General features: G+C 44.5%; 1 protein-coding gene across 2 annotated transcripts in view; it reads right to left on the bottom strand.

Annotated features, from left to right (window-relative positions):
• The window catches only part of ScsbetaG (Succinyl-coenzyme A synthetase beta subunit, GDP-forming), a 41,553-nt gene that overhangs the window by 2,976 nt on the left and 17,103 nt on the right, over positions 1–21,474 (bottom strand). For both annotated transcript variants that reach the window (XM_075697092.1, XM_075697093.1), the window contains 2 exons: positions 18,478–18,598; positions 7,438–7,575 (listed from right to left, as the gene is read on the bottom strand). In XM_075697092.1, coding sequence (XP_075553207.1) covers positions 7,463–7,575; positions 18,478–18,598 — 234 coding nt within the window. In that variant the 3' untranslated portion in view covers positions 7,438–7,462. The remainder of the gene's footprint in view (positions 1–7,437; positions 7,576–18,477; positions 18,599–21,474) is intronic.

The raw sequence follows: 21,474 nt of genomic DNA, 5'->3' as shown, positions 1-21,474 counted from the left end.
CTCAGGTAATGTCTAAAACATTGATGTTTATTGACGTCGTGATGTTTATCAGTGCTCGCAGTACCAAAAAGCATAGCCTTTGAGATTCGTGGCCATTACTCCAAGGAAAGCATCGCTGGGATACGTGTTTGGACGCCGCATATATGTATATAATGGAATTCGGCAGCGTGAGCGTGCACGCTACATCGGACTATGTAGGCGCCTCAACTGAGTGACTTTTTTCTGAGTTTCATTAGTTAGAATTTTGTATAATTCAAATTTTCGTAGCATCCCCGCGAAATTTGAATTAACGAGCTTTTACTGTACTTAGATTTAAGTGCACGTTAAAGAACCCCAGGTGGTCAAAATTTCTGTAGTCCTCCACTACAACGTGCCTCATCAAATCATGTTTTTGGCACGTGGAGCCCCATAATTTACCCATTTAAAAAATTTAAGTTCTGTGTAGCTGAGAGTGAATGACCTATTTCCTCCCAGTTTGAGCTGATTTCACTTAGAACAGGAACACTTCATGCACTCTTCAAGCAAAATTCTTATGTTGTAACACAGTATACTACCAGTTCGCTGCTGTCAAAGCATTTTATTACCAGAAAGTTCACTCTAATTGCTTACAGCAAAGACCTGCTGTGCATAGTTGAATATGCGCTGTGTCCTATATGTCAATACATGCTAAATATAGTGTAGAGAACTGGATGGCATTAATGCAAGCAACAATGCTGGTGGCCAACACCTTGCAATACTGTGTTGGACCACAGTGAACAACACTTTTATGTGGAGGTGTGTGAATATTCGTTTCAATTTGGTTTGAGAGACGATTACTCGAACGCTTGAAAATTGCTGTTGGTTTTTTAAGTCAGTTTCGCCGCAGTACAGCCACGTTATGCGGTGAAGCACATTTGCCGTGCAGTGAACCAAGTTGGATGGGGGCACTGTCACCAGCACGGTAGCCATAGCACCCTGCTGGTGTTTATGGCTACCCGACAATATCAGCTCAAGTACCCACACTGTGCTGCTGCTTCATGCACCTGGACAACACTAGCCACCATGCGTCTGTTACTAATCTGGCGAAGTGCCTAAAAATACAGTTTACAAGCTACAAATCTGACCAAGTAACAAGCTTTGCAATGTATCTAGGGCCTTGTTCTAAAGTAGTTAAGTACCACCAGGATGCTTCAATGGCAAGTTGGATTGAAGACATGGGGCCAGATAGCGCAAGCATCACACTTTCAAAATCTTAACTTTGGCTTCTTTGTCACCGAGTAGGCGGTGTTTCATTGGCTCTCCCACCTCGCCTAGCAGACGACGGCTGGCAATAGCGTAATGCCGGTGAATCACAAGAGCGCAAGTAAGTATTAAGGAAGAAAGATGCTTGTACGATCTCTCTTCTGACTTTAGAGAAAACAAGGATAATTTCAACACCAAGGAACCCAGATATGTTCTCAACAATGAATGCTTCTGAAGAGGCTACTTCCACATCAGCACTGTGGAGACTGATAGACTCATCAACCAGCAGAAATTTTCACTGCCGCAAGCACAGGTTGAACCTTGCGAGTATCCTGACATTTTGGGCCAAAACAGATTCACTTAAGCCGTGGCATAAGCATGATGCCCACTGCTGACTCTGCCGATAACAGACACTAGTCTATCCAGTGAGCAGCTTTTTTCAGTGCAAAGGAATTGTGACACACAGGAGGGTGTCGCTGCCTCCCAAACATGTCGAGCAGTTATCCTTCCTTCATGACAACATTAAATAAATTACGATATCGTCAAGCAAAATAGTTGTACTAGAGAATTTTATTGCCCACAAAGCATAATTTTCCTGCACTGCGTAATACTAAACTTTTTTTTTTGTACCTCTGGCAGGTAAAAAGAAGGCATTTTTGAAAAACCAATAGTATCGAAAATATTCTATTTGCACTTGAGTTTCATTATTCAAATTCACTAAAGTAAAGTTGAAAATGTTATATTTGCGCCTCCCCACTTTTACGGTAACAGCCAACTATATTTCACTTAACTGCAGGCATGTACTATATCTCAACTGTGACATACTCGTGAACATATTTTGCGTCTTTCCTTTTTAGAAGAGTCATTCAACATATGCTTAGGGACTTACAGTTGGTCTCGGCAACGCCAGTATTGCTCTTCTCGAATATGTATAACAGTATATTAAAATAAGCAAAATAGTAGTAATTGTGTATATTTAAGCAACCATGCTTTTCAATGTTTTTTCCATACTTTTCAGATATATCTTATAGCTGCACTTTTAAGAATTTTTCCCTACGTCTAGCTCAACTGCAACTATCAGCGATAGCATTACTTGAGCGGAGACAGTGGAAAATAACAGCAGTTAAAAGAACTGAGTGCCCTTCCACTCTGTGAAGAAGGATGACCAGCGAAGCTATGTATGTGGGCCCCTTAATGGCAAACTGCACTTCCGCCGCGAGTCGGCCCGGCATTGCACTATCTTCGGGATCGGCCCACGTATGGGGAGTTTTTTGCTTGCCACGCCAACGTCCCAAAAATTTCCTTGGACAGTAGAGGTATACAGCTTTGCTGTAAAAAGAGACAGGCACCTGTGTTGAAGAACCAAATGTTTTCTTTCAAGCAGCATATACATAGGTACTATACCACTTTGCAAAAAATACGAGAAAACACATGAAGGGAGCATGCGTGGAAGTAAAAGGAAGAATGTAATCATTCTGGTATAATGAAATTTCCTTTGGAATTAGTGTAATTGAGGAAAAGCTCACACAAGCATCGCCACTCTTCTGGATGAGGAAGGCTTCAGAGATTGGTCTTGAGCGCTCATCACGACAGTTTGACAGTATGGCACATTTGAACCACTGCAATGTGTTGTGGTCATTGCATTGATTACAAGACCTGACTTGGCAGGTCTTGTGATCACCAAGTGGGAACAAGCTTCACATCTCAAGTAAAGAGGCTAATACTAGCAGGGTACCCCTTAAAGCTTCTGACGAGTGTTGCTGATTTTCTATTAGTTGATTTTAAAAGCAAGAATCTAGGAGTCACTCAGCGTGAGAGCTGCTTAGAGCAAAATGTTGCTGTAATTCCATATGTGCACAAGATATATCACAATCTGAAGAAGGTCGTTAACAGAGTAGGCGTTAGGCTGTTGTTCACTGCTCCAAATAAGCTTGGTAATCTGTAGAAGTATCGGAAAAAAGCACAGACAGCAGTTTGTTAAGTGCCATTGTAATGTTGTTTAGCGGACCCCTCTTTCTTGTGGATGTTTTATGTCGGCCGAACTGCATATTGGGTGTGAATGACCACATGTGCGAACTTTCAAATAATGTCAGTAAGCAAGGAAGAGACAGCCACCGATCATTGCATTGCATTGAATGTGGCTGTGAGCCACATTTTAAACATTGCGTGATAATGTGATTGCATTGTGTTGAATGTGGCTGTGAGTGACTTTTTAAAGATTGCTTAATACTGTCAAACTATCGTGATCAGTGCGCAGGACTTATCTCTGAAGCGTTCCCTATTCACAAGAGTGGTGGTGCTTGTGTAAGTTTTCTTTCAATTTCATTCTTTAAAAGTGATTACATCATTCTTTATACTTTCACACATGCTCCCTTTACGTTTTATGGTTTTCCTTGTAAAATGGTGCCTGCTGTAGAGGCTATGGCATTGAGCTACAAAGCCCGAGGATGTGGGATTGAATACTGGTCGCGGCAGCCACATTTTGATGGAGGTGAAATGCAAGAATGCCCATGTCAGGGTGTCTACCAAGTTGACATCTCCACATTCCCCGAGTTTTCCAGGTTTTCCCTGGGTGCTTTTGGAAAGTTTCCTAAGTGACGCAGAACCTTGTTTTATGTCAAGACAGGCTGACACCATGTCACCCAATGTTGTCACTCTCTAGTAAGCATGTTAAAAAAAAAAAGACTTAATTCAGTTTGAACAGCAACGAGTAATGTTTATTTTATTCAAAAAGAAAACAGGAGGGACAGGTTAGTAAAACGCACAGCAAATAAAATAGGTTCGAAAAAATGGTAAAGCCCATTACAAATAGAGTTAAACATTTTCAAATATGAATATAAAGGAGATGCATACTGAAACAAATATTTTCGAATATGAGCTATTTCTATCAACTGATAGAAAGCTCATTGGTATGAGGCCCGAACTTTGTCACACAAGAGATTCTCTTTCAACAGCTGGTAAGTCAAGCTCAACTGCCCTGACATACACAGCCTGCGCACGACACCAGTGTTGTTCAGTGCTGTCTTTAAAGAGTTTATCTTAGTTTGGATGAGGGACACCCGCATCTCGACGTTGGCCAACATTTTGTTTTTTGAGCTGAACTCCTTCAAAGAAGCGGTGGCACGTTTCCTTTGCCGCTCATTCCTTAAGAGGAAGCTTTAGCTCGAGTGCTCCTATCTAAATACATGTAAAAGGAGAATTCGTTTTTCTTGGCAACCACTGCACCAAATTTGACGAGGTTTGTTGCATTTAAAAGAAAAACTTAAAATCTAGTGACTGTTGGTTTCGAATTTTTGAGTTAGGTCGTCAATCTTTTATTAAAAATTGGCGAAAATCAAAAATTTTCAAAAAACGAAACTATCACGTTTACAACTCTGTAACTCAACCGCTAAGAATGATAATACAATTCTGTGAATTGCATCTAAAAGTACATCCATAGCGGACAAAATTGATATGTTACACATGAATATAAAAAAAAATTAATCATAGGGAAATACAACTTTTGTAAAACCGTTGTAACCAACGTAACAAATTCATGTAAGATGTAAGATGACATATTGAATTTGTCCGCTTTGAATGATCTAATGGATGCCGTTTACAGAACCGCAATATCAGTTCTTGATGCATAGCTATCAACTTGTAAACTTCGTGCTTCTATTTTTTTCAAACGGTCAAATATTTGAAAATCGTTTTAAGAAAATTCAAGCCCTAAATCGAAATTCCGCTTCCAACAGTCACTAGAATTTAACTTTCTCTTTGAAATGCAACAAATTTCATCAAAATCGGTCCAGGGGTTATCTCATAAAAACGTTTTTGCGTTTTACATGTATTTGAATAGGCCGCGTCGGAGTTGGGCCCGAGCTAAAGCTTCCTCTTAATTCATAAGTCCTTTCTGTTCTTGTCCTTCTGCCATGCATTCACCCCACGGACCATTTGAAGCATCCTCTTGGTCAGTTGTAAGGTCGACATCAGATTTTTCCGACTTCCTAGGGGCCGCGAAAACACTCGAAAAAATGAATGTATGTCTTTTACTGCCTTTAAGGGCTGAAGTCGCCACAGGCACATCCGAAAAAGCCTGAAGGCCTGCCAGTACACTTATTAGGCATACTGGTGCTCGTACTGTGACAGGAGATGGCAGAAGCATGTGTGTATAATTAAGGAATACATACTATGTCCTGTGACTATTGCCTCCTTTCCACGCTTATGCTTCACCATGTAACATTGCTGTACTGAGGCTAAGCTGACTTTCGGGAACCGGCATTATGTGACGTGCCATGCTTTCCAAGCTTCAAAGCCAATTGCGAGGACCACAAAGGCGGAATCGGTGCCATTGCTGACACGGCAAATTTTTTCAATGAAAAACTCGGCACTGAATGGCAAGGAGCTTAACAGCAAACGTTGAAGCAACTAGGCCTAGCATTCCCGCGGTGGTAACTATGGCTGCCAGCGGATCTGTGTGCGAGAGCGCCGGTTCGAGGCGGCGAGTTATACCCATGCCACATGGGCGAGGTTAATGCCATTAAAAGTGTCACACCTTAAGTTTCTTAATGCCATTATATTTCGGTCGCTGCTACAAGTGCATACTTAGTGACATTATATGTCGCTATGGCGATAGCTGCAGTGGAATGGTTAAGTTTGCTTGCCAATCATAATATAATAATAACAGTTATCTAGGGAGCAAATGTTTAATAAACGGCATGAGAAACATTAACAGGCGTATTTTATGTAGTTTACTTCAAAAATGTCATTGTTGCACCTAGCTGTAAGCTCTTTGAAGCCGAAGTTAGCTCGACGGCCAATCCATAGCGTAGCCAAAGCATTAAAATTGGAAAAATGGCACTCGCAGCTTCAAAGCTTTCAAGCAGCGATCCTGAAGAATTTCCCCGTGTGCTCCAGTTTGTTGTGGTGTATGTGCTTCTTTGAGCCAAACATTGTCAACAAAGTCGAAGTATGAGGCCAAAAAGGCAAGGAGTTGCCACCGTGCAATCAAACAGCTTCTTCTTGCTTACGCGCTCACGATTAATGCAGTGGCCATGTGTAGCGGTAAGACACACCTGCTGATCTCTACGAAAATAAAGAGCTCTTTTTAAAAAAAGTGAAGAACATATTAGTTGTTTTTATCTACAAGTTTGCTTAATATCGTCAGAATGTGGTCACCACGGCCACGGCGGGGACACTGGAAATGAGAGTACACATTTGATGGCCAAGTGAGTAGTAATAATTGTAAGAACGCACTACACCATGAAAGAAAGAGCTCTTTTTAAAAGAAAGTGAAGAATATATTAATTGTTCTTCACTAAGAATTCATTTAGTCTCGTCAGAATGTGGAGACACTAGGAACAAGAGTACGCATTTGATGGCCAAGTGAGTTACGAGAATGCACTATGTCATGAATGGCATTAAGCTTTAATGCCACTAAGCATGTCCATGTGGCACCCCACGAATGGCATTAAAGTTTAAGGCATTAGCAAGTTAATGTCATTTTCTGTGCCCATGTGGCACGGGTATTAAGGTGGCGGCGGTGGTGGCTTTGATTAATGCCGTTTCGGACCTGCGGTCATGGCAAAATGTCCGGAAAATCAGACGGCGAAGGGTTTTTCTGTCCGAAATTTCAGACGCTCTTATGCACTGACTCTATGGGGTACGGGGTGTTGCCGCGAAACCGTCCGAATTGTTGTTTATCCGGAACATCGGTCGTTGACTGTACACTGGCAACTCCTCCAGTGGACGACACAGCGTCAAAAACGATTCGTTACGATTCCTCTCTGTTACTCGCGCCACCATTACCATAACTTCATTCCCTTTCAATAAAATTACTGCTGATTTTCCCTGATAGAAGCGCAAATTTCCGGAGAATTCCCGGTTGCTGGACACCCTGCATGTACTGTGCATTGAGTGCACATTAAGAACCTCAGGTAGTCAAAATTAGCCCGGAGTGCCCTGCTACAGCATGTGTCATAATCAAATCATGGTTTTGGCATGTAAAACCCCAGAATTTTCCAGCAATGTGGTATACCTATAGATGCTGCTTGAAAGAATAAACAGTTAGTCAGCACTGCTGTCTGTCCTTTTCTCACACCCCGTTATTTTGCGCCGTTTCTGCTCAAATCATGAACCAACCAGCCCAAATCATACACTTATGCAGTAGCATTACCTTCAACATAGTTTTGGTAAAATCCAACACCCAAGTGCAAGACGTGAAAGGTGCACTGTTACCTTGGTTAGAGAAGGCAACTGTGGATCAACGTTTGAGGCTGGCTACAGCTTTCTGTGCTGCATCTTCCAGGTCTGCAGCGGTTGTGATTGGCAACCCACTGGAACTCAAGATATTCCTTGCTTCATCAACATTGGTTCCTGCATGAGTGATTTCAAGGTGCTTTACAAATGCACTTCCCAAACACAAGTGTTGTTCTGTGTTCTAAAAGGAAGCAGACTAAGCAGGAACAGCTCAGCCTGATAAAGAATTCCTTCAAAACTCTATTTTAATTCATTTGGTTGAAAAAAGATTAGTTACCTATTACTGAAGAAAATGATACCTAAACTTTCCTAAAAGCCTTGGTGCATCAATGTGGCGTCACAGATTTCGAAGTATTTATTTGTATTTGGAGCGTTCTCGCACAGGAAAAGTTAGTAAACTTGATAGGTTGTGCCTACGATTCCTTTGTGATGCAATGTTGTCTTTTGTTAACGACAAACAATTACATAGAACAGTAGATTTCGGTTAATTTGATCCTAACCATAGGACACGCTTGAAGTGCATACATTTCTATGGGCCCAAACATTTGTTATTTTGATCCTAAAATTGGTCATTGATGAAAAGTTTAAAGTTGACTGGTTATTAGGTTGGTGCCAAACCCCATTGGTGGCCACTTTAGTGGCAGTGTATGTTTTGGTGCAACTCGGGGAACAGTAAATGCATCACACCCCCCTCACCCCTCCCACCCCCCGCAAAAAATGCTTATTTTCCATGTGCAATAGAAATATTTTTAAGCAAAAATATAAACTCACAATGAATGATTATTGCATTTATCCGACTGCAATTCGCACCCTTTTTTTTTTCCCCAGGAGAATTGTTCGAAAAATTGCCTGCATGGTGCATTTGGATATGAAACCAAAACCTCATTTGCAGAATTCACAAGAGCCTACCGTAAGAGCCAGCCTAGCTAGCATCATTGCCATCACAAGATGGTGACAGTAGCAGTTCTTGCGTAGCGTAACGACGATGATGTGCCACTTTCAGCCTTTAATTACAAAAGCTAGTTTGAAAGGCAAGTTATTGCCTAAGCTAGCAGCAACAAGTTCTGCGACATGTTTTTGACATTCCAGAGAACTTCAGGCATTGCAGGATGAACTAGCAAAGTGGTTAGTCAACTATGTGGGCCACCACTTCGTTTGCGATTGTTGTGGAGTCCAGGGGTGCCACAGCTGTACCAAAGCGTTACATTTAGAGTGGTGGAACAGCCATTCTACCTTCTGACACAGATCTTGGCACAAACAAAAACCTGATTTGGTGCAGTGTCAGACATACATTTCTGCAGTGATGGAAGCGGCACTTGGTCTTTGGAGCAGAAAAAATTCCAGTTGAGAGCAGAAAAATTTGATGTTTGGAGCAAGAAAAGAATGCTATGGACCAGTAACTTACTGTTCTGGTGCAAAGAGGAAGCACTGTGCAAGATAGTACTTTTTGTAACATTGCATTCAATATGTATCATACGTACTAAGAAGCAAGTATTCCTTTTCCATACTTGCTGTTCCATTTTACTGTTATAAGAGGATGAAGACAAGTGCAAACTTAATCCTAATTCACAGTTAATTCTACATTTCAATAAAGCTCTCCAAGCTGTCCTTGACTTCGTTATTCATTTGATCTGCTAAACGTTTTACCTGAACGAGCTGAATATGCACAGCTGCCTGATTCTTTATTAATATGGCGTGGGCGCTGTATCGTTGCCTGTTAAAAATTGAGTCACTTTAGCATATGCCAGAAGGTGAAGGTGAAGGCGAAAGCTTATGCGCTTAAGAGACAATGCGTTGCCACTTATTACTTTTCTCCCATCAAAGGTCATGCATTCGAATGCCTTAATTAACTTTGCCATAATTAACACCAAAGGTCAAGGGTTCGAGTGCCTTAATTAACTCTATATTAACCGTGCCTTAGCACCAAACGTTATGGGTATGACATCCACATAAGCTCCAGGGTTCGACTACCACCGAAGGTCGTGGGTTTGAGTGCCTGAATTAACTCTATTTTAATTAACTTTGCCTTTTTTTTGCATGCTCAGCGGCATCGGAGCCAGATGTGGATGATGACAATGAACATGCGATAGTGGCACGAGTGCGAGGCGAGCTCACATTCTGTAACGCACGCTCCGCTTTCCACACCATCGGGGGGTATGAGCCACTTAAGGTTTTCGCCTTAATAATAGTACAGTCAAAAACTCGATCTAACGAAACCCAATTTTACGAAGTTCCCAACCTAACAAAGAAATTTCCATTCCCCGGCAAGTACCCATAAGGTTCAATGTTGTCATCAACCCAAATTAACGAAGCTTTTGCAGAAATAAGTAAAAAAGCTGTGATTTATTTTTAAGTTTGATGCAGATGGGTTTTTCTTCCAGTGTGCGCTCTAACGCTATAGTGTTAAAACATCTAGCCACCCTAGCTTTATTTTGACGAGGCTGAATGCCAAGCCCATGCATGGAACAACGAACTCGGCAGTCGCTAGCGTTCTTACGTACCAGATGGCGCTATGGACGGCGGCATTTGGCACCCCTCACGGACTTTTTGCACACGCAGGCGTGGGTTAGCGGCAAATACAATTCCGCGGTACTTACTGGGTGTCACTACGTTACTATTTTAGATTTCGAAGGACTGAACAATCCCTTACTTGATTTCCCGAACTTCCCAATTTAATAAAATAATTCGAACAAATTATAGAACTCGAGGCTGCATATCTGGCTTGTAAACCCACAGTATCCAAGACCTCGACAACTGCCGTTTAACTGATCCAGGCTGTTGTTTGCCAGGAATTTTTGAACCTTGGCCTCCTCTCTACTGTCTGTGCCATGAACACTCCCAACACCGCCCTAGTTTCCACGGCCAGGCCTCGTCACACACTGTACACCTTTTATTGTTCCAGGAACCTGTCGGAATGGAAAACAGCTGATAATAAGCCTATCTGTTTTTGCTGCAGCCGAGCTGGGGGTATTCTGTAAGAGTCCACCTAGTGGACTGTCAATTTCAGCCGCTCCTGATTTGATGCAGCTGTACGAGGGAGGGGGATATGAGCGGCCCTAGCCTATCAGGAACGGCCGAAATGGTCAGTCCACTAGGTGGACTCTTACAGAATACCTCCCCTGGACACACTGCTCGCTGTTGTCGCAGCCCACAGCCCATTTCCCACTTACTCTGCTCCCTTCCATACTGCACGCCCCTATCCTCGTCACACTGAAACCTCTGCAGCCAATAGACAGTTTTAGTTACATGTACGCAGAGACTTCACACAAGCAAACCTGAAAGCTCTTCTACGTACCATACGCGCACTGCACCTGAAACGCTTTTAGCTACACGTACACGACGCATGCTAAAAGCTACCATGTATTGCCATCTATCGCCAGGTATTAACACTGCTGTAGCCATTGACATCCAAGACAAATCAAAGCCAAGCCGGTCGAGTTGGATTCGCGCGCAAAACACGTAAAAGTGTGTTCTTGTGCCGATTGGAGCTTCGCAATGCCTAGAAGTGCTATACCGCATGTTGTCCTCGAAGGGGTTGCACTCCCTTGCAACAAATCCAAGTCGCTTTTAGAAAAACGAAGGTGCGGAGCTACCTTGTCAGCGTGTTTGGCTGCCATCTTGCAATGATGCTCTCGCTTGTTTGAGATCTCTTGAGACCGCTGCGCGGAGCTCTCTACGTGCGCAAAAAACGCACGCAAACCCTTTGCATTCTGCGTAGGTGCACTGCTCACACGTAAGAGCTCTACGTATGCAAAGCCTTTACGTACGTGAAACTAAAACTGTCTAATGTCCCTGAGGAAGGCATCCGCAACGCCCAGTTTCCTCCGCCACATTGCCATTCATCTAGTTCACTGACTCGCCACCACTCTCGTTTGCTGTCCTTTAGGCGTCACTTACTGACGGAAAACTAAACTGCACAGCTTCTGGAGCTGAAGCTGCACTGTCAACCTTGACCCAAAATCACCTGTTACCCTTACATGCCTACCGGAACACTCGAAGTCCATGTCGATGGCGTCTCTGTCAGTGATTTGGTTGATACTGGAGCGCAAGCCTCTGTAGTGAATGCCAGTTTTCGTCACTGCATGAAGAAGATCCTTACACCTCCCTTGCGACAGTCGCTGTTGTTGCGACAGTCGCTGTTGTTGGGATGTGCACAGCTCGGGTTACCATTGCTGGTCACCAGGTGGTTGTTGTTCTTATGGTCCTTGCGCACTGCCCTCTTGACCTCATACTTGGACTTGATTTTCTTTCTGCCAATTCCGCTCGGAATGATTGCTCTGCCGATGTCCTCTGCCTTCAACTGCCTCATCTCTGTGAACTCAGTGACCAAACTCCTCCATCTCACTTACATTACAGCGATTCTGTTCACCTACTATCTAAAACCGTGACATATGTTGAAATGTCATGTTCGCAGGCTGTTCCAGATGGTGACTCTTACTGAGGTCCCACTCTCGCATGGTATCGCTGCACACTACATGGTGCTGAGCATTACGGCTAACAGAAACTGCCTTCCATTTGTGAATTTTGACTTCATCAAGCAAGTACTTCCACGGGGGCCTTTTGTAGCCCACCTTTGCATCCTGCAGGACTTTCAGGTAGAACCTTTTGCAGGGGATGCTACATGTCTTCCGAAGGGCACTACTTGTGCCCTTCGCCCTACACCCTACGTCGACAACTTGTGGCAGCTGCAAAATTTGCAGCATGATTGCCAATGACCTTCTGCCTGAGCACATTGAAGCCCTTAAAGACGTATTCTCGAGTCGTACCAAGACATTTTTGGCTTCGGTGATCGGCCTCTGGGCCAGACCTCCATAGTCGCCCATTGCATACATATGGGCAATGCCAGCCTTGTTCACCAACAGCCCTATCGAATGTCTGTGTCAGAGCGAAGCGCCATCCAGCAGGAAGGCAACAAGAAGCTTGCGAAGGACATCATCGAGCCATGCTCCAGTCACTAGGCGTCCCTTGTTATTTTAATTAAAGAAAAGGATGGATCGTGGCACTCTTGTGTGGGCTATCGCCACCTCAACAACATTGCAAAGAAAGACGCTTAACCATTGCCACAAATTGATGATGCCCTTGATCTGTATAGTGCCGCTTACTTGTCTTCTATCAACCTTCGATCTGGATACTGTATTGGCAGATTGCTGTGGACCTAATGGATCAAGAGAAAACAGCTTTTGTAACTCGTGATGGGCTTTGTTTACCAGTTCAAGGGCATGCCTTTTGGTCTATGTAATGCCCCAACCACATTCGAGCGAATGATGGACTCTGCTTCATGAGTTCAAGTGGCATACACGCTTGTGTTATTTAGATGAAGTAATTGTGTTTTCACCTATGTTTGATATGCACCTCGAATGACTCTCGGAAATTCTTGATGTGTTCCGCCATGCCGGATTTCACCTGAATTCATCAAAGTGCCGTTTCGGCCATCACCGAGTTACGATCCTTGGCCATATTGTGGACGCTGTGGGCGTACAACCTGACCCAGAAAAAATTGGAGCCATGAAAGACCTCCTTGTGCCCAAGTCTGCCAAAGATATTCGCAGCTCAGTGGGGCTCTGCTTTTATTTTCGCCGGTTCATGAAAAATTTTACAGTGATTGCGAAACCGCTCACAGATCTTCTGAAACAAGACGCCCCTTTTACCTGTGGTCCTGCATGAGCCCCGGCTTTCTCCGAGTTAACCACACTCGTCACAACACCTCCCATTTTGGCCCAATTCGACCTATCAGCTGAAACCGAAGTGCCCACTGACGTGAGGGGTTACGGTTGGCCCAATGGCAACGTGGAGCGAACTGCATTATCACTTATACCAGCAAGCTGCTGTTCATATCAAAGCGAAATTACTAAGTTATAGAATGTGAGTGCCTTGCTCTTGCTTGGACAGTTGCAACCGTTCACAGTAGTTGCAGCCGACCGTTCACAGTAGTTTCCGACCACCATGCCCTGTGTTGGCTAGCCTCTTTGAAAGATGCTACAGGCAGAATCGCTCTATGGGCACTGTGCCTGCAGGAGTACACCTACACGGTGGTAGACAAGACAGGCAGCTTGCACAAAGGTGCAGCTTGTTTGTACCGCTACCCTCTGGCCGACAATAACTCTTCGCGCACTGAATTCCTCGATTTTGTCTTTTCCGTGAGCTAGATGCTTAACATCACCAATGAACAGCATCAGGATGCCTACTTAAGAGAAATAATCGAGCGCCTGGAATCCTCTCTTAGCGACAGCTCTGTGCGCATGTTCCCCCTGAAGTATGGCACCTTATATTGGCGTAACATGTATTCTGACTGTCCTGATCTTCTAGTTATACCACTACACCTGCACTCCACAGTTCTTTATGAGCTTCCTGATGCCCCAAGCACCGGCCACCTTGGTGTTACTCACACACATGGCCGCATGCGCCGTCGCTTCTATTGGCCTGGCCTAGCTCGCTCAGTGCAGCGTTATGTCAGTGCATGCGAGCTATGTCAATGGCGAAAGAAACCATCTACACTTCCTGTTGTGCATCTTCAGCCCGTCAACGTCCCACCCAAGCCCTTCTTCCGTGTCAGTTTGGAACCTCCCAGACCCTTTCCTACATCATCTTCAGGAAACAAATGAGTTGCCGTTGCTACTGATTACGTGACGCGCTACGCAATGATACCAGTGCTAGCGACCAGCTGTGCTGCAGACGTGACAGACTTTCTCCTCTATGATATAATTTACATAGTGCCCCACATCCATTGCTGACTGACCAAGGCCATATCTTCCTGTTGAAAGTCATCAACGATATCCTGCGCTGCTGCTCCATGCAGAACAAGATCACGTCGTACCATCCACAGGCGAACGGTCTCACCGAGCGCTTGAATCGGACCTCAACAGGTATGCTTTTCATGTACGTGTCGGCTGACCACAATGATTGGTACATTGCATTGCCATACTTGACGTTCGCATATAATTCCTCCCACCACGACATTGCTGGATACTCTCCCTTTTACCTTTTCTTCAGATGTGAGCCAACTTTACCGGTGCACATTTCTCCCTTCCCCTGCAACTACAACTAGTCAATATGCACGCAACGCCATTGCCCGAGTTGATTACGCATGGCAGATAGCGCATAGTAGACTTGCTGCTTTCCAAGGCAATCAGAAGTGCTTTTACGACAAGCAACGTCGCGACAAACGTTTTCCTCCGGGTGCCCTCGTGCTACTTTGGACCCCCTCCTAACATGTGGGCTTTTCTGAAGAGCTCCTTCCTCACTACATAGGCCCATACTGCATGGTATGGGCCCGTGTACTATCTTGGGCATGCGCGTTTGTCATGCCTACCATGGTTGCCTATTCCGAAACCTCTGCAGCAGATGCAACCAAAGCAAGCCGACTACAATGTACTGCTTGTCTAGCATATGACTAGGGCCTACTTCTTTCATTTTTACGACTAGGCTTCAAGATCGTCACGTGTTGCTCCCTCCTGTTGTTGTCCTACTTCAACGTGGAGGAGCAATAGCATAGACTCTATTCGTGGCTATCACTGCTCGGTTCATCTTGTTATGAGGATGATGATAGTGCCTTTTAGGTTTCAGTTCCAACTTTACTAGCTAGATAGCTCTTATGCTTATTTGGCGCAAGCTTGGCATGCCAAGCTTGGCGCCAAGCTTGGCGCAAGCTTGGCGCCAAGCTTGACATGTGATAAGATGCAGAGTGCACTGCCCGTATGTTCTAGTTCAACTGTAGCCGACCTGCACCAAAACCATAAAAATGCCTTGAATTGTGCCCCATGTTCTCCAAAACACTGTGCGCGACCGCCAAGGGTTCATGTGCAGGCTAGTTTTAGAGAAAAGTGGAAGCTGGTTGAATAGCCTGGGTTTTGTTAACTTCATCCTCACCGTATCGGAATTGCCACATTATTCTGGTTTTGCCTCATTAGCCTGCGTTCTGGTAAATTCATGTACTATAATGCACAATCATATTGATGCCTTCGCAAAACTATGCTTGCGTTTTGTTAAGGTTCGATGCGTTGCATATATCTCTTCATGCTATATCCAGCGAGAGGCGAACGCCTGTACAGTTCACTTCCATTAATTCGACCCTGACGGGTCCGATGAACTTCGTCGAATTATCTGACAGGTTGAATTAAACAAGACGCAGAAAAAAACAAAACACACCACTGATTCATTTGACAGTATTCGCCCTGTTTCTGATACGTCCACGAATCGAACACGCCTTGATTTTTTATGGTTTCAAAGTAGAAAACTAATGTAAAAATGACAATAGAGCCCCCAGCCAAAGTAGAAACTAAACGGGCACTCGATCATTTGAGCTATAAAAACTTAGCATGCCTCTGGTTGTGGCAATAATAAAAAGGCAAAACCAGCTAACTTTACCTTCACAGAATTAAAATTTATTAACTTAATGTCCATTGTCATCGCTCTCAGACAGCACTTTCCCGCTGTCTATGAAGAGCCACAATATTTTGTCCTCCGTACGATCCCATAGCACATTTGATATTTCACACTTATCAAAGCACTCTACAACAATCACAAATGGGATGGTGGCCATGACTAGACTAACCAATTTGCGAGTTTGTCCTGCGAAGCATTTATAGTTCTCTTGAATGCCAAGAACACTTAACATGTAAATTAACTTATCATTTGAATGTACTTTCGCAATCAGACAGAAAGCGATGTGACGTCATGCTATACGAAAACTCGTTGTGTCATCATCCATGGCAGCCATCTTGCGATGGCAATGATGCCGGTTAGGCAGGCTGTTGCGAATGCCATGAATGAGATTTAGGTTTTGGTTTCATATCGGATTGCACCACCCAAGCAATTTCTTGACGTATTTTCTTGTACAAAAATGAACGTGTTATAATCGGGTAAATACAGTAATAAATTAAGAATTGATTGTGAGCTACCATCATTGCTTAAATCTTCCTAGGGCAGACTGAAAGTAACCATTTTCGACAGAAGATGACGTGTGTTCATTGCATTCACTTTACCCTAAGCACCACCAAGATGGACGCTACTACTATTGCAGTCACCACTGTGGTCACCATTAGGAGTTGGATGCGTACATGATGAGAAGCCAAGTTCGAATTATCCGGCAAAGGTTAATTTCAGGATCGATACAATCAAAGTTTGGTCATGTGGGCTGAAAGTCATGTGGGCTGGGATCCCAAGACAAATCAAAGATGCCCAAAGTTTGCAAAATCAAACGCCAGGACAGCTGGCCGCGGGATGAATGTAAACATGATACCAGCATGGCAGTGCCCAACGTAGTCGGGCCATTTATGCATTGCCAACTCGAAAATATATGGTGGCATTCAGGGATGCAATCACTTTCGCGAGGCTTTGCATGAATTGGCACAGGACGTGCATTGAGCCAGCCTAACTTCGCACAGCGCAACAGATGGCCTCTGATGCATCCTATGCCAAGATGCAAAATCACACGTAAGTGAATGTATCCCCAAAAGCGATCGCTCGAGGAAGCCTGCTCGCAGCGATCGTGTCTCCTACCACGTGACATTGATGAGTTGGCACTGTGTCATCACTTGACAAGACATGAAGAAGCAGGGTATCGGGTACGTCTTATACACATAAAATTTCGTGCCGACCTTCTTGGGCTTCGATTTCAGAAAGTTTGTTTCAGCTGACTGTGCTTCTCTTCCGACCCTAAGGTGCCGGGGATGTGGATGGCGCATGAAAATGCACACCGCCTGTGACCAGCGAAAAGTTTCACACCGAAAACAATATTGGTCATGATCATGAAAGCAATATGCTAATGTACGTGAGCGTATTACTCAACCAGTGCATTCTTAACATCAACAGCCTATATAAGATATGAAGACGCCAAATAAAGAGACACACACAAGAGAAGAAAACGGGACAGGGTGCCTTGTGTGTGTCTCTTTATTTGGCGTCTTCATATCTTATAATGAACAGCTACCAACTAGCCCAACAAGAAGTGCTTTTAATCAACAGCCTAGTTAGAAAACATTGGTTTTGAACTGCCAACCAAACATACGATCAAGAAAGGTAGCAAACACTGGCTAACTGCGACGCCTTCACTAACTCCAGAAAAAGGAGATATTACCACACACACACACACACACACACACACACACACACACACACACACACACACACACACACACACACACACACACACACACACACACACACACACACACACACACACACACACACACACACACACACACACACACACACACACACACACACACACACACACACACACACACACACACACACACACACACACACACACACACACACACACACACACACACACATATATATATATATATATATATTAATGAGAGATACCGTATGTGAAAAAGAACACCACCAGAGAAAGATGAACCGAAAATGCACCGCAATGTGTGTGAATGAGCGCCTACAACTTGCATGGAACACAATGCAGATAACATGCACACAAGAGAGCGCAGTGGGCCGTTCACGGCCGGGAAGAAGTCTTCACGAGACGCGCACACACACAAACACACATACACACAAAAGCTTCAAATAGTTCACCACCTCTCCTGGCATACTGCCTTGCAATGCAGAACGATGCATTAGAACTTAAGAAGATAACTCTAAAAGTAAGGAAATCTGAAAATGACTGTAGCCAGTTGGCTGAGCGAGGTAAAGTTCTTAAGCGCCCGCATTGCAGTCTGTCAAGTCCCCACAAAGATGGCAGCGAGCGCTTAACGCCTCTTTCAGTCTGCTAACCAGAGAACTTCCAGAGAGCAGCCAGACCAAAATTGTCCTGACTAGTTCTGGCAGCCCATGGGTAGCCAGAGCCATCCAGCCCGAGTAAAACAAACGCCCAGCTGTAGTGTGTGGTGCAGTGGGCAGAGCAACTCGAGAAAAACGAAGGTGCTCTGGCTGGCTCTGGCAGCCTGCAGGTAGCCAGAAGTGGAAAACTGAAGAGGTCCATTGACAACAAGATGTTGTGGATGACGAATGCTTAGTGGCCTGCAAGAGGCTTGTCATGAGCCAGAAATGCTCCCTCACCTTCCAGCCTCACCACCAGAGGCACACTGAGGTTGATTGAGCGGCATGCGCTCGTGATTCCGTTAGCAATGGTCGCACAGTTGACAATGCCTCCGAAGATGTTCACAAGGACAGCTTTGACCTGCAATGGAGCACACATACAGAACAAGATGGTAGTGCAACTGAAACAGTAATTTTAAAGTTTACAGACCGATGTCCTGTGCAGCAAAGACTTTTCTTTGGAACTTATCTGGATAACTGCACTACTACTAAACAACACTGATGGAAATAACCATATGGTAAAGATGCTGATTGGAGCACCAACAAACTTGCATAAATATTCTGGGGTTTCGGTCTCTCGCGGTGGTTGTGTGGAGCTGTTGCATTGCGTTTCCGGGGGCTCCATGTCCCTTTGCTCCCTGCCTGGACAAGGTGGCAGCAAGTCATAAAACACTGTCACTCAGCTGTCATCCCGCCCACGGGAAGGTCAACGGACTTCCCCCAGTGGCCGACATCTTGGCGAGATTCGGGCCCTGCATGCGTGCATTCTGGGTGCGCATGCGTGATGGGGCCAGCAGAGACCACATCGGGTCATCGGAAGTCATGTATGTGTTCCTCTCTGCCAGTGGCGGCCCCCTTTGCCTGCCGATGGTTACCTCGGCTCGACAGGGTCCAGGTCTCGGCGCGCACTTTTCCGTCGTCTCGATGTCCTGAGGCAGCATCTTCCAATCATGCCCCGTCTGTTCTTCTGTTTCTTTTTGTTTCCATTTCCAACGCTGTGGGGGTGCACGATAGCAGGCACTGGCCGAAGGATGGTCAGCCTCTTTCTGCTGGGTTCTTTGTTGTCTCTGTCGCGGTGCGCTGTTAGCTGCCACCAGGGACCATTTGGCCATGTGTTGTCTCACAATTAGATTTAGATTCAGACATCTTGTTTAAACTTACATTTGTATCGAACACCAGCCTAATAAACGTTATTTCTTCTTTTTCCAAGTGCTTCGCCTAGAGTCTCCCTTGCTGCGTGTGCGGTTTCGCCTTCCCCTAGCTGGGGCCGGCGGAGCACATGCACGCGCAGTGGCGCCCTGTGTGCATGGCAGCTCAGAGTGCTTGTACCCGCGGTGGTCGTGTGGTGTGCGTGCCATGAGAGTAACGAGTAGACCACAATATGCAGCTTAATCTGGAGCAGAGATGCCAATGGCACATGCAAGAATCACATCGACTGTACCCATTGTGGCCATACTGAAACTGTTAAATAAAGAAAAGGTATTTGCAGAAATCTTAAAGCTTACAAAATGGAACCAAAGATTATGAGTTACCTCAAAACATTACTATTGTACACATAAAACTAGGGGTGGGCGAATACCGAATAGTAGAGTTCAAATAGAATATTGAATTGAGTCAAGAAAGAAAAGCCACATATCAAATTGAATATCGAATGTTATAAAAGCTTTTACAAAATTTAATGCTTACAAATTTTGGGCAATGAAACACGGTGTTTCATGCTCACGAGTCTCCTGGCATTGCAGAACAAGAACGTAGCAAGCTATCAGTAATGTACGTACATATAAATGAAGTACAGTTTACTCTTACTAAAGGAAACACTAAATTAATTGCCTGCGTAAATGCATGCAACCACGTCGTGACACTTTCGCGCACACAGTGCATAGTCTTGTGATGAGTTGCTTGAAGCTATAACAAGACACCGATGTACATCTAAATACAGCATTGGGAACGAGAGGTAGTCGTATGGCGTGTCGCAAAGGTGGCAGCCATGAACAACTTCTGTACACTGCCATTGCATACATTCGCTTTGGTTTACAAGGCGGTTTGTCGGCTTTCCGAGTATCACACGGCTACTGCAAATACCATATTTACTCGCATAATGATCACACTTTTTCGTTAAAAAAAAAAAAGAAAAGAATTGATGCAAATTCAGGGGTGCGATCATTACGCGGGTTAAATTTCCCGCAAAACGAAAACATTTTTTTCATGCCGCGTTTGCTGCAGGATGAGAACAGCTCAACAAATAGGCGGCTGCCGTTGTAACAGTGCAGGACACCAAAACAAAAATGGCGGCCAGCGGAGCAAGCCAAACGTGCCAAACACGATTTTTTTTCTTCTCGCGAGTACACTATGCGCAGTGAAATAGTTTCTTACGTATGAGTAATGAATAATATTGTTACTATAGGCAAGTTTGCAGCAATAACGTAGCCATGACAAAAACCGGACAGAAACAGGGACAGAAACAGAGATGGGCACGCTTAGCTGCCAGTGACATAGAAACCCAAGGCGGGCATGCTGCGAAAACTGCGGCATCTGTGTTCACTACTATCCCAATACGGCATGCTTCCGCTATGGGTAGGCGAATATCTTAGCTGTGTTACAAGCGTCAGCATATGAATAGGGTACACTGCTAACGTATCAGTGTAAACGTGGCTACTATCGTAGCCGCTCGTGATTTGTTGCGTGCCCACAAGTGCAGACGACAAGATTCAAAAAGCGCCTTTTTTGTTGTTGTTGACTACAACCATTATAAAGCCTACAAATAATAAAGCCAAGGCAAGTTTGCTTGTAGATTTTTAATTTTTTTTCATGGAAGTGCAGAAAGTGATGAAAGGAATAAAATGGGGCATCTGCTTAAGAATGTTTGGTCCATGCAGACCGCTTGGTGTGTCTTGAAGAGTCGTTCGTGTAGCATTCGACAGCATTCGACAGATGGTAAGTGCAATCATCATTAGCTAGACTTGGCAAACAACACATCGCTGTGGCAAGTTCGGGGTGCGATCATTACATGAGAAAGAAAAAAATCTAATTTTGACGACAAAATTCAGGAGTGCGATCATTATGCAAGTGCAATCATTATGCAAGTAAATACGGGAGATCTGTATCGATTCGGCCTAATACCGTAGGCAGTGTGGCTGTGACAAAAATTTGCCGCTGGCCTATGTGGTAACTGGCCACAAGCCGTCGCTGAATGCTTGCTGCTAATATATTCATATGGGTGGATCATCAGTGATCGGT

This window comes from Dermacentor variabilis, chromosome 6 (assembly GCF_050947875.1).
Source record: "Dermacentor variabilis isolate Ectoservices chromosome 6, ASM5094787v1, whole genome shotgun sequence".
Taxonomy (NCBI): Eukaryota; Metazoa; Arthropoda; class Arachnida; order Ixodida; family Ixodidae; genus Dermacentor; species Dermacentor variabilis.
This window is presented reverse-complemented; position numbering and strand designations above follow the sequence as displayed.